Raw genomic sequence first — 14,139 nt, 5'->3', positions numbered from 1 at the left:
CTCTTAAGGCTAACCCTGAAGTTCTCAATACCAATTGAGAGATGTCAGGACACACTGAGTGAGAAACCTTTATGTTGGACTTAGAAAGAATGTTCTGTGTATGCATTATGCATTGGGGCATGTTCTTGGACTTCCAATCAACAGTACCATAATAAAGCATGTTTTGTAGCATGCTGCCTATGTAATAGTGGATGAAGATGCTACAGAGAAAACATCCAATCAAGCGAGTCATTTGATTGAACCAGGTTTACTGATAAAGCCATAAGAGCAGTAATTTGCAACTCTAATCAATTCTGATATGATATTTAACATTTCTTGTAGCCTGTGCACTAAATCTGCATTATTAGCTCCTCAGAAAAAAAAAAAAGAAAAAAACCTGAAGAAAAACAAAACATTCAAAATGTCTGTAACTTAACACTAACAGCATCCATGTGATATGGAATGAGTAACTGGTTGGAGTACAGGAAGAATTGGAGACTGGCTTTAACCATTAACCGCAGATTGGTAATCCAAGTTCTTAAGTGGGGTTTTAGGGACAGTTTAAATTCAGGGAACTATTAGGGGGGGCATCATTAATGAATCTGGAGCTGGCCATATTACTGGAATAGACTGAACCAAAATCCTGGATCTGAATCCTCTAAACTTCTTGTCTGGATGCAGAAATAACATGAGAGAGAACTTTCATATGATATTTCCAGCCTTAGCAGGAACACTAGGTTACAGAAAACCTAATATCTTTTTTGTGAAATGTGGTTTTAAGAATTTCAACCAGTATTCTTTCTAAGACTCTTGAGATTGGATTATTAATTATGTTGTTCATAGGAATATTTTTTTCTTGTTTTCCAGTCTGTTGGAAAATTTTGGTACTGTATAGAGATCTGAACTGTATTTCTACAAACATTGGAAATGACCTCCGTCACAGGTTAGCCTAAAGTTCTTGCTCTATGAATTTGTTTCTTCATCATGTCAACCAAGCGGAGATGCATTGTTATTGTTGTCTGTTTCTAAAAATGTATTTTCACTCTGTGATATTTTAGCTTTCAAGTTTCACTCTTTAATCTTGACTCATAATGTTGAAGATACATTTGCCTTTTTATAATTTGTTTTTATAGTTGTTTGATCAGCTCTGGTATGAGGGACCAAGATAGATCCAAGAGATCTGTTCCAATAAAAATCAAGTCATCTAAAGAAACAGTTATAAAAAACTTTATTAAAAGCCTTAATTTGCAAGTACTGTAAGTGACTATAGAACTACTGAGTGTTAGTGATTCATACAAAATGGCTATTTCAGTTACAGCTGATAAGATTTTCTTTTAATCTGAAAAAAGGAAATGGTTGCATATAAAACAACAGGTTCTGGGAAAATGTTTACAACTATTAAAAATGGTTAAACACTTGAAATAACAATAGGATTAGAAAGCTGAAATTTTACAAATAGTTACAAACCTAAGAGAGAAAAAGATTACAATACCTGAGAGAGAAAGATATTCTTAATTGCTAAATATGCCGAACTCAAAAATATTAAGTTCACTAACAGGTGGCCAGCCTGACAGCCCCAAGATCATACCGAAGTTTTCAGACACTAAGTTGTGAACTAGAAAGGGTTAGGTAACATCAGTGGGCAGGACCCTCTGCTAAACTGAGGTTTAAGGTAAGAAGACTACATCGGAAGTTAAATTGCTCCTTTTATATTGCTCCTAATTGATTATGTGAAACAGCTTTAATGCTAATATGGAAAGCGGATCTATTTTATTATTTTGCAGTTAGGATAGATACAGTCAGTTCAGGACTGAACTTAAGTCATTTCATTTTCCTGTTCTTGTATGCTGTCTCACCTTTATCCTAGTCCTAAGCTTCTTTCACTGTTGCAGGGCACCCCGGTGCTGCTGCTTCTAGAGAGGAGAGACTACCAGGGAGAGAGCGAGCGAGCCCTGGCCGGACAGAACGAACCCAGCTGCAGGTTGCCAGGGTAACAAGCGCAGCTGCGGGTTGCCAGAGCAACTAAGGGGAGCCAGCTGCCTGTAGGAGGCAGGGCCTGGCCCTTATAAAGCCCAGGGCTGAGGCCAGGCTGGCAGTTCCCTGCCAGCAGCTGGAGAGGCAGGAGCTCCCTCAGCCAAGATATGGGAAGAAGCCTGACTTGCAAGTATAGCTCATGATAGCTCTGGAGGCTCGAGCCACGATACTAAGTTATGGCCAGGCGGCTTGTAGTTATGTTATAGCCTAGAGGCTTGTACTTTGAGTTTCTGTTTGTTATACCGGAGGTTTGGGTGAGGCTGTAGGGGTTGGAGGAGGCCTCATAGGGGTGGGGTGCCCTAGTGCCAGAGAAGGCGCAGTTTGTGCGCCAGTGAAGGTGCAGCTGGCGGCGAGGAGCGCAACCAGTGGGTTGTGGGCAGGGAACAAAGACCCCGGGTGGTGTACGGGGTATGTAGACCCTAGCCCCAGAGCAGGGCAGCATTGAGAAGCCCAAGGTGGGTGCGGTGAGCCCCGGAGAGGGGGGGTGCCATATTAGGAAGCCCAGGACAGCGCAGCAGACGCCAGCAAGGGCGTCACTTGCGGGGTGCATAGACCCCAGCCCCTAGAGTGGGGCCATACTGAGGAGCCTTAGAGCGGGGCGATAGCCCGAGAGGGGCAATATTGAGGAGCCCGAGAGGGGCAATATTGGGGAAGCCCAGGACGGGCGTCGTAAGCCCTAGAGAGGGGGCAACATTGTTAGGAGGCCCAGTACGGGCGCAGTGAGCCTCGGGAGAATGGCTACTACCTAGGCTAACCCCAGAACAGAGGAGAGGGCTGCGGTTGGCCCCAGGGAAAGGGGGGTAACAGCACGGTGTGCCCTGAGAGAAGGGGAGAGCAGCGTGGTGGGCCAGAAAGGCCGGAGGCTCACTATAGAGTCCTAGAGCGGGCACAGAGAGGAGGAGCCCGGAGGCGGTGCTTCCATAGAGTGTACGGAGCAGGCCCGAGGGAGCGGGTGAGTTGATTAGTGACAAGACAACGTCCAGAAACATCTGCGAGGCTTGGGCTGCGGTATTGGGGGAGGTCGGAGCCGCAGAGTGCCCCTTGGCATCGGGGTATTATAATGGGCAGCCTCCTGCTAATTAATTAATTAACATCAAGACGTGGCAGGAGAGAAGGCGGGCGGTTGCCGCAGTGAACAGGTGAGCGGGCCGCAACTTGGCTCGGACGTGATGCCTGTTACACTCACCTATGGCATTGCCTCACCCATTACCAGTTCCTCTAATTGTATTTCCCTTAGCCTAATTACTTGACTTTACTTGCCCTAGTTTATCCCAATCTACTCCTAAAAAGCATTCTAAAGCTTACTAAAATCCATGAGTTACCCAAGGAATGTAACTAGTTTTACATTGTTTATGTTTTCTCCTTTTTAGGTACCATGATGAGTCGAAGCATACCAGTCGAAGTTGACGAATCTGCATTCTGGGCCCCATTTCCAGAACAGTCACTGGAAGAGGCTTTGATGCCTTCTGATGAGAATATAGATAATTCAGAACCCTTAGGGCCTTACCCAGCCCAAATGTCTCATGCCATGGCCAGTCAGCCACATTTTGACAAACTCTCTGAACCTACATATTATCACCAGGCTATACCACACAATGTACGGGCTGAGGAGAATGACAGCAGCCTGTGGGTAAGGCATCAAGATTCTGGAAAAGATGTACCTTCCTGTTCTTCTGGTGAATCAGAGGTTGAAATGTTCCTATCTAAGCCTCATCTGTTGGCTATGGAAAAATCAAGCAAGCCGTTGAGATCTCAGCTTTCAACGGATTCTCCTGATACTGGCCACAACTCTAGTAAATCAAACAAAAGTTTATCTGATGCTTCCCAGAATTCACTTGATGATGACAACCAAGAGAACTCGCAGTCATATCAGCCCTTAGATGACAGAGCACCATTGGACCTACCAACTGTAGATACTGGATATGATTCTCAATCTCGAGATGTCATGGGCATCAGACATTTGGAACCTCCGTTACCACTTATATCTGGCTTTAACCGCCAGGACCTTCCAGGACCATTAATATCCAGAGAGTTTCCTGGTGCTGAACCTCAACGATGCCCTGTTTTCCAACGAGTGCCTCACCCTGATGTTTCTTCACAAGCTCCATGTCACCTTAGAAATCAGTATCCGGTTGATCCATACTATCAGCCTCCATGTAAGTTAATCTAGTTGATTAGCCTTTAATATTCTTCTGTGGTATCACTGTCTTGGCTACAAACTATATTTTAACATATTAATATTCATTCTGTACTTCCTTCTCCACATGCAGTTATTATTGTTTTTTAGTATCTGCTTCCATTCCAAATATCTTCCCAGAAGGATGTCACCAAATGCTCTAATACAGAACCTCTAACTGAAATAAACTCATCACTAGAACTCACAGGGTATGTCTATACTGCTTCCATGGTGCTCTCAAGAGTGCCATCAGGAAGCCTCCATTCACCGCCCCTGCCCCCCGCTCCTGTTCATAGATTCATAGATTGTAGAGTTGGAAGGGACCACAATGGATCATCGTGTCCGACCCCCTGCCCCTGGCAGGAAAGAGGACCAAGGTCAGATGACCCCAGCCAGGTGACTATCTAGCCTGTTGCGTATGTGGAAACAAGGCACTGAACCCCCCGTGAGGACACTTCCTGGTGCTACTCTCAAGCATGGCAAAGTCTTAAGAGCAGCACAGGGGGCATCTTCAGGGCAGCTTCACTGCTTCATTTCTAAGCTTGGTGCATGCCAGGCAAGTTGGTGGGGCATGCTTCTTGTCATTTGGCTTGACAGCATAGCAGAAGCAGTGTAAGACATATCCAGAGTTCATTCATGAGAACAAAGTCTGGTGATATTGCTTAGAAACAGTGCTTGCCCATCTGTGTTCCAGTAATCTCTTCCCTCACTGATATTTCATGTTCTGGTTATTTTCCTGCTTGCAACACTCATGCAGCAACATCCAATATCAGACTGTTTCCACTGTAGATTTCTCTGCTTCCCTCTGGAATCTCTGAGGAACATTAGGGCTTACCCACCGAGAGCAGGAAAGGTGGTAGTCCTGATTTCCTGCACAGCAAATAGTGTCTGGCAGCCCTATGACTGGGCTAATCCACATAATTTTTTCTTTCTTTGACAAGAGTGCTGCATCAGTCTTCCTCATTTTTTTTCTCCTAGATTTCTCTGTCAGTTGAAATTAAAAGCTTGTGACTTCCAAGGTCCTAGTTTTAAAATAGGAACCTCTCAGCTACTCCCTGCTAATGACCATTTCACTGAAATGTAACAACTAAGCCTACAACATAAATTCACTGTGCTTTGTAGTGGCAACTTCAAGCATGCCGTGCCACTCTGGGCAGGCCGCCTCTTAAACCAGAAACAGTATAACCACTTGGAAGTGGTGTAACTGGCAGTGTCACTCAGCCATGCTAATTAGTTTGCCTAAAGCAAAGCTATCCAACTGGTGGTATCTTCAATCTCCCCTTTTTGGATGCCTGGTGGATTCAGACACATCTAGATGCCATCAATTTCCTAGACCCTTTTCAGTCCAGTTTTCATTATGGATATAGCACAGACAAATTGTGCTAACAGCTTTGGTTGATGGTCTTCACCTGGAGATCAACGGGGGAGATTTTGCCTTGCTGATTTTATACAATCTTTCTGTGACCTTTGATACTGTTAACCATGAGGTGCTGATAATGTATTTATATGACTTGGTGGGTATTCACAGGACAGCACTGAATTAGTTTTCTAGCATGGAGGTCCCAAAAGATGGTGATGGACAAGTGATATCATCCCCTCAGGACCTTTCCTGTGGGACTCCCCAGGGTTCCATCTCATTTATCCTCCTTCTCAATGTGTACATGAGGTCACAGGGCAAGATTGTGCCTGAGGTTTGGAGTGAGGTGCCATCAATATGCTGATGGTACCCAGCTCTACCTCTCCTTCTCTTCTGACCCAGGCCCTGCACTTTTAGTACTTTCCCAGTGCCCTGCTGTGGTTGGGTACTAGATGCAGGTATAACGATGAAAACTGAATCCAGGCAAGACAGAGGTGAGGGTGGTAGGCAAAACATGTGACCTGGAGGGGACTGGGACACCTATCATTGATGGTGTTCAGCCTCCCTTTGTCACTCAGGCTTGCAGCCTTGAGGTTCTCCTGGATCTTCTGCTGCACCAGCATCTTCAGGAGGTGATCATAGCTTAAAGTCCCTTTTACCTACGTCATCTAGTGAGAAAGCTGCAACCTTTTCTTTCAGATTCTGATTTGGCCATCATCATCTATGCCTTTAGATCTTCAAAACTGAGCTATTACAATGCCCTCTATTGTAGAGCTGCCCTTGACAACCATCCAGAAGCTGCAGCTGATGCAGACCATGGAGGCCTGCCTTCTGGCAGGTGTGGGTCACTAGGAGCATATAACTCCAATCCTCCAGCATCTACACTAGTTCCCAGTAGCTTTCTGGATGCATTTCAAGATGCTGGTTTTGACCTACAAAACCCTAAATGACTTGGAACCTACATACCTAAGGAACCACCTATGCTCCATCATGATCCCCAAGATCAGCTAAGAGCAACCTCCTGCACATATCATCAGTACTCCAAGTACACTTGGCAAAAACATGTGGGAGGTCATTCTCAGCAGCTGATCCTCAGCTCTGGAACTTCCTCCCTCTTGAGGCCCATCAGAGCCTGAGCCTGGACATCTTCCAGAGGTGCTACAAAACTGTTCTGTTGGGGCAGGCATTTAGCAACACTAAGCTGAGATGTTATCTAGTGAGTCTCTCCTTTATTTTGATTTATTTTGTTATTTTTATTTATTCTAACTGCCATTTTAAATTTCTGTTTCCCTTGCTGTAAGCCACCATGAGCCTTGTTGGGAAGAGTGGCATGTAAATCACATGCATACATAAATTAATTAAGGGGTATATTAAGTTTACAGTGTATGCTCAAACAAGAGCAGGGTCTTGGCTCTTGAAGACTGAAAAGTAGTTTTCATTCTATTACTACTTATAACAGTAAGATAATATTTAAAATAAAGCTCAAGCAGGGGCATGCAGACTTCTGACCCTGTGTAGCAGATGTCTGATGCAGGATCAGTCTGCGCAATGCATACCACACAGGGTCAGAGTGTGGGGTCAGTCCATGGATGCAATCCAGTACAATCCAGCTCATTGGCCCAACCGTGAATGCTTAGATCCAGCCAGATCCAGCCACGTGTTGTTACAATTTGGCATACTAGGCCACATTATCCGACCCCAAGGGCTCCTTGCGGTCCCAGAAATTTGGCAGCGGGGAGCAGCACTTCACGCTGCTACTGTTCCCCCACCAGCATATTTCCAGACAACTGGGGAGTCCTGCAGTTCAGGGGTTGAGCACCCCTGAGCTTAAGTATTCAACATTTTTGTCATCCTTCTATCATTATTATTATTTTTTAGTTTAGTTTATAACTGAGAGGGCCCCACTGAGATTGGGACCAAAAGCATAGTAAGATAATGTAGGCAGGTGGTCTCTAATCTTTGCAAGGCAGTGGGCAATGATGTTCAACAAGTAACCCACACTGATCAACTTTGTATCTTGTCATCTTGACCATTAACCTCTTGAATCGTAGAAAATTAGGGTTGGAAGGGACCTTTAGAGGCCATTTAGTCCACCCCCTGCTCAAAGCAGGGTCATTCCCAACCAGAACTTCCCAGCCAAAGCTTTGTCTAGCTGGGTATTGGTGGAAGCTCCATCCTTGGAGTTTTCCACCTCCGAGTAACCTGTTCCAGTGTTCTACCAGCCTCCTAGTGAGAAAATTCTTCCTAATATCTGACCAAACTTCCACTGCTGTAACTTGAGACCATTGTTCCTTGTTCTGTTATCAGCCACCACTGAGAACAAAAGAATGGAGCTAGACTGAACTCCCCTTCAGGTAGCTGAAGGCTGCTATTAAATCCCCTCTGTCTTCTTCTGTAAACTAAATAAGCCCACTTCCCTCAGCCTCTCCTCATAAGTCATGTGCCCCAGCCCCCTAACCAATTGTGTTGCCCTCCACTATACTCTCTCCAATTTATCTGCATCCTTTCTGTAGTGGGGAGGGCCAAAACTGAACACGGTACTCTAGATTTGGCCTCACCAGTGCTGAATAAAGGAAAATAAACACTTCCCTTGATCTGCTAGCAACGCGCCTACCATTGCAGCCCAGTATGCTATTAGCCTTCTTCACGAGAAGGGCACACTGTTGGCTTATATTGAGTTTATTATCCACTGTAATCCTGAGGTCCTTTTCTGCAAAGCTGCTGCCCAGCCAATCACCCTCCAGCCTGTACCAGTGCATGGGATTGTTCCATCCTAAGTGCAGGATTTTGCACTTGTCTTCATTGAACTTCATGAGATTTCTTTTGGCCCAATCCTCCAATTTATCTAAGTCTCTCTGAATCCTAGCCATATCTTCCCAGCGTATCTACTACTCTGCCAGCTTGGTGTCATCTGCCAACTTGCTGAGGGTGCACTCTATGCCATCTTCCAGGTCAATGATGAAGACATTGAACAAAACCAGCCCCAGGACTGCCCCCTGGGTCACTCCACTTGTTCCCAGCTGCCACTAGACATTGAGCCATTGGTAGCTACCCTCTGAACCCAATGCTCCAGCCAGTTTTCTATCCACCTTATAGTCCATTCATCTAGCCCATACTTCCTTAGTTTGCCTGTGAGAATATTGTAGGAGACAGTATCAAAAGCCTTGCTAAAAATCAAGGTACACCACATCCACTGGTCTCCCCACATCCACAGAGCCAGTCATCTCATCATAGAAGGCAATCACCTTTTTCGTCCTCCAAGTGCTTAGAAATGGATTCCTTGAGAATCTGCTTCATGATTTTTTTTTCAGGGACTGAAGTGAGGCTGACTGGCCTGTAGTTCCCTGGATCCTCTTTTTCCCTTTCATAAAGATGGGTGCTATGTTTGCCCTTCTCCAATCATCCAGGACCACTCCTGATAGACATGAGTATTCAAAGATTATGCCCAGTGGCTGTGCAATCACATCAGCCAACTCCCTCAGCACCCTTGGGTGCATCCCATCCAGTCCCTTGGACTTGTATATGTCAAGTTTTTCTAAATAGTCCCTAACCTGTTCTTTCACTACTGTTGGCTTCTCACCTCCTTCCTAAACTGTACAGCCCAATGCTGTAGTCTGGGAACTGATCTTGTGTGTGAAGACTGAGGTGAAAAAGGCACTAAGCACTTCAGCCTTTTCTGCGTCCTCTGTCACAAGGTTGCCTCCCCCGTTCAATAAAGGACCCACACTTTCCCTGATCCTCCTCTTGCTACAACATCCTTGTAGAAACTGTTCTTGTTTCCCTTCATATCACTTGCTAGCTGCAACTCCAATTGCCCTTTGGCCTTCCTGACTTCATCCCTGCATTGATTTCCTAAGGTGGTGAACAAAACAGAATGGTTGGGAAACCCTGTTATAGCCTATTCTTATTTTAGTGTATTTGTTCACATACAAGGAAACCTCACTAGTTACATTGTCTATCATTAAAAACAACATGGGCTCAGCAATGGAAACCAATTATGAAGTTGAGTAAATTGAGCCAACATTGAACATAAATAACACATAAAACTATAAAACACGTGGCCCACATTTGGCAAATACACAGACAGGAACCTTTTTTCCCTTATTTTTTTTAAGGATAACCCCCCCCCCCCCCCAAACACAAACAAAACAAAACAAAGAACAGAAAGATGTTCCCTCCACAAGAAATTGGCATTCAGCCTGGAGGTACTGCAACACCAGGTCAGCATCAAGAGAGCCAGAGCCATCCCTGACACCCTCCCCTTGGTGCCAAAAGTGTTTGATCTTAGCCAAAAGGCTGAGAGCTACCTTTCCACCCCCACCCCCCCCAAAATAAAAACATACATGAAAGAGGTGAATCAATACATCGGTCTGATATTGGATTGGCACTGATATAAAGAAAATTGTCTGTATCAGAAATCGGCTTGATATGGCCAATAATTTGGCCAATAAATGGCAGCGCAGCATGTAGGCAGTGCAGAGCACAGCCCAGCAGCATGGAGAGCTGCATGCAGCTCATAAGTCTATTGTGGTGGAAGGGGAGAGGGAGGGGAGGGGAGGGGAGGTAAGAGGTGTGTGAGGGGCAGATCAAGCCCCCCTTCCCCCCCCCTCACAGTGAGGAAGGTAGTGGGGCTGGGGCAAGTGCTGCCTACCTGGGGCAAGTGCTGCCTAGCCAGGGCAAGGTGGGGCTTGGGACAGAGCCACAGCTCATCCAGCAGGGCGCAGGGAAGGAGGAGCAGCTCCTACAGCTGCACACCATTCATCCAGTGGCTCATCCAGTACTCACCCACTCATACAGCGGCTTCCACCCCTGCTTCCACTGCTCATTTGGGAGGGTGTGGGGGAGTATTGTGTGCCCCCAGATCTGGGCAGGGTTGAGACAGGGTGGGCAGGGCCAGGGCTGCACTTGCAGCAGATGGTGGCAGTGCTGGAAGCGGGGCCTATGCAGGGGTGTAACAGGGGGCCTGCTCGGGGCCAATCTCACCGTGGCCTGCCCACCTGTTCCTGAGCCAACCGCCCGCGTTCTCGTCCGCCACGCCTTGTTGTTAATTAGTTAATTTAAATGTTAATAAGTAGGAGGCTGCCCATTCTCTGCCCCAATGGCAGGGGGCACTATCTGTGGCTCCATTCCTTCCCTATACTGCAGCCCAAGCCTTGCAGATGGCGTCTAGATGTTCTCATTGTCGACTGCCCCCACACTAGGCCCCAGAATTCTACTGTTGAACCCCACCTGGATTCCTTCCTCTCAGGCGGTCTCTTCTGCCGTCATACCAGGCAACATAGCTCCCTGAACTGATCCCCTTTCTAGTGTGATCCCCTCACTGGGACCTTCGGCTTTCTAGCCCTGGCCCACCTTCACGCCAGTTGGAACCCCAGGCCCTCAGCTCTTGGGCGTTCCTCACGGTGGGCCCCTGGCCCTTCAACCCTTCCAGTCCTGGCCCCAGCATGGGGATCAGAGGAAATTCAGACAGACCTGAGTCTATGGCCCTTACTCTTTCTCTCCGAGGGTCCACCCTCCAGGCCCTCCAAACCAGGGATAACCCACCTGGTTGTGGGGGCTAGGGATTAAGGCACCCCAACCCACCTTTCACCAAGGTGGTAACTGGCCTGGCATTTCCTGGGAGCTGCCATGCCACTGAGAGCCCCACCAGGCCACCCACTCCCAGCAGGGTGCAGTTTTAGGTCGTACCCAGGACTAGGAGCCTCCTTACCATCCCCTACAGTTCCTCCCTTACCTCCAGATGATATCAGCAGCCCACCAGCTAGGCAATATTGTTGCCAGGCCTTCAGCATCAGAACTGCCCTGTTTATATGGGGAGCCCCAGATCCAAAATGGCTGCCCTCATCAGGCACCTGCAGGCTGCTGCCTTCTTGCCCTTAAAGTGCCCTGCCACAGGGGGTTACGGCAAATTTTGGGGTGGCTACAATCCCCCCCTGCAGCCCTCTCCCAGTGCCACTGCTGCTCCCCCTAAGCCCAGCCCAGCCCAGCCCAGCCCAGCCCAACCCCATGCAGATCCAGGGGCACATGCCCCTCCCAGACAAGTGGTGGGAGCAGCAGCAGGAGCTGCCAGATGAGCGGGTGAGGGCCGGGCAAGCCTCCGGATGAGTGGCTCCTGGATAAGTGGTACGTAATGGCAGGAGCCACCCCTCCCCTCCCCGTGCCCCCCAGACGAGCCATGGCTCCATCCTGTGCCCCACCTCACCCCACCCCAGCTGGGCAATGCTTGCCCCAGCCCCTGTCCCAGCCCCAGCCCCACTCCCTCCCCTCACTGCAGAAGGGCCTTGATTTGCACCCCCATACCCCTTCCCTCCCCCCCCCTTCCACCACAACAGACTTACCAGCTGGACCAGCCTCCTTAAAAATCTGTGTCAGTTCACCCCTAATATACATCTATACACACACACACACACACACATATATATATATATATATATATATATATATATATATATCTGTACCTCTAACAACCCAACAAGTGACCACTGTGGCTCACTTGACAGACCAAAATACCACCTTGAGAATTAAACTATTTTAATCCCATTACACAGTTCGCACCATGCACCCATTGCCAGTCCAGTGCTTTCACTTGTTGTTCTCCTGTTGTACTTGGCCTTGGTGAGGCCTCAGCTGGAGTACTGCATCCAGTTTTGGGCTCCACAATTCAAAAAGGATGTGGAGAAGCTTGAGAGAGTCCAGAGAAGATCCACGCGCATGATCAGAGGTCAGGAAAACAGACCTTACAACAACAGGCTGAGAGCTATGGGACTCTTCAGCCTGGAAAAGCACAGGCTCAGCAATGATCTGATGGCCACCTATAAGTTTATCAGGGGTGTTCACCAGGATCTGGGGGAACGAGTATTCACCAGAGCCCCCCAAGGGATGACAAGGTCAAAAAGTTATAAACTCCTGCAAGACCATTTCAGGATGGACATAAGGAAGAATGTCTTTACTGTCCGAGCCCCCAAGGTCTGGAATAGCCTGCTATCAGAGGTGGCTCAAGCACCTACTCTGAATGCCTTCAAGAAAAAATTGGATGTTTATCTTGCTGGGATCCTGTGACCCCAGCTGACTTCCTGCCCCTGGGGCAGGGGGCTGGACTCAATCTTCCGAGGTCCAGTCCAACCCTAATGTCTCTGAAATCTAGTGACAGACAGGGGAGACAAGGCTGAACTCTTCAATTAGTTTTTTGCCTCAGTGTTCCTGAACAAGGGTCAAGATAAGTCTCCTAATGGGTTCTTAGATGGGCATCAGAGGGACACCAACCTACCAACTGTTGATGCTGACTTGGTGCAGAGTCACTTGAATGGACTGGATGTGTTTAAGTCAATAGGCCCAGATGAGCTGCATCTGAGAGTACTGAAGGAATTAGCCGGTGTCATAGCAGAACCACTGGCTGTTTGAGCACTTGTGGCACTCGGGTCAGGTCCTGGAGGACTGGAAAAGGGCCAGTGTGGTTCCTATTTTCAAGACGGGGAAGAAGGAGGATCTGAGTAATTATAGGCCAGTCAGTCTCACCTCTGTCCTTGGAAAAGTCTTTGAAAAGATTATTAAGGATCATATTTGTGTGAGTCCAGTGGGAAAAATAATGCAACAGGGCAACCAACATGGATTCGTAGGAAGCAGATCATGCCTGACCAATCTGATTTCGTTTTATGACAGGGTCACAAAACACTTAGACGCAGGAGTAGAGGTAGATGTCATTTACTTAGATTTTAGGAAGGCCTTCGATACATTATCTCATCCCATTCTCATAAATAAAGTAAGAGGCTGTGACTTAGATAATTACGCAGTCCAGTGGGTGGCTAATTGGCTTGGGGGGTCACAGCCAGAGAGTGGTAGTAGACAGGTCGGTATAGACCTGGAAGGATGTGGGTAGTGAGGTTCCGCAGGGCTTGGTCATTGGACCTGTACTCTTCAATGTCTTCATCAATGACTTGGATGTGGGTGTGAAGTATACTCTGTCCAAGTTTGCAGATGGCACTAAATTGTGGGGTGTAGTGAACACTCTAGAGGGTAGGGAACGATTGCAGGCAGACTTGGACGGGTTGGAAAAGTGGGCAAAACACAAGAGGATGCAGTTCAACAAGGATAAATGCAAAGTGCTGCACCTAGGGTGCAAAAATATCCAGCACACCTACTGGCTGGGAAGTGACCGTCTCAGTAGCACAGAAGCAGAAAGGGATCTCGGAGTCATAGTGGATTCCAAGTTTTGGGCTCCGTACTTTAAGAAGGATATGGATGACCTCAAGAGGGTCCAGAGGAGGGCCACTGGTATGGTCAAGGGTTTGCAAGCCAAGCCCTATGAGGAGAGACTAAGGGAACCTGGATCTCTTCAGCCTCCACAAGAGAAGGCTGAGAGGTGATCTTGTGGCCCCCTACAAATTCATTAGGGGGGCGCAGCAAGGAATCGGAGGTGCTCTGTTCACCAGCGCACCTCTTGGAGTAACAAGGAACAATGGTCATAAACTGACAGAGAGCAGATTTAGACTAGACATCAGGAAAAACTTCACAGTAAGGGTGGCCAGAATTTGGAATGGGCTTCTAAGGGTGGTGGTGCTCTCCCCTCCCTTGGGGGGGCTTTATGAGAAGGCTG

The 14,139-nt window shown here is 47.5% G+C and overlaps 1 protein-coding gene across 3 annotated transcripts in view; it reads left to right on the top strand.

Annotated features, from left to right (window-relative positions):
* TRAF3IP2 (TRAF3 interacting protein 2) overlaps positions 1-14,139 on the top strand; it is a 53,818-nt gene that overhangs the window by 10,947 nt on the left and 28,732 nt on the right. The window contains exons 1-3 of one of the 3 annotated variants that reach the window (XM_019499912.2): positions 847-922; positions 1,872-1,969; positions 3,384-4,169. In XM_019499912.2, the coding sequence (XP_019355457.1) occupies positions 3,389-4,169 (781 nt within the window). In that variant the 5' untranslated portion in view covers positions 847-922; positions 1,872-1,969; positions 3,384-3,388. Of the gene's footprint in view, positions 1-846; positions 923-1,871; positions 1,970-3,383; positions 4,170-14,139 lie in introns of those variants that run through there. The other 2 variants (XM_006266952.4, XM_019499911.2) reach the window with 2 other exon arrangements.

This window comes from Alligator mississippiensis, chromosome 1 (genome assembly GCF_030867095.1).
Source record: "Alligator mississippiensis isolate rAllMis1 chromosome 1, rAllMis1, whole genome shotgun sequence".
NCBI lineage: Eukaryota > Metazoa > Chordata > Crocodylia > Alligatoridae > Alligator > Alligator mississippiensis.
The sequence above is the reverse complement of the archived record's forward strand: the minus strand, read 5'-3'. Positions and strand labels throughout refer to the sequence as shown.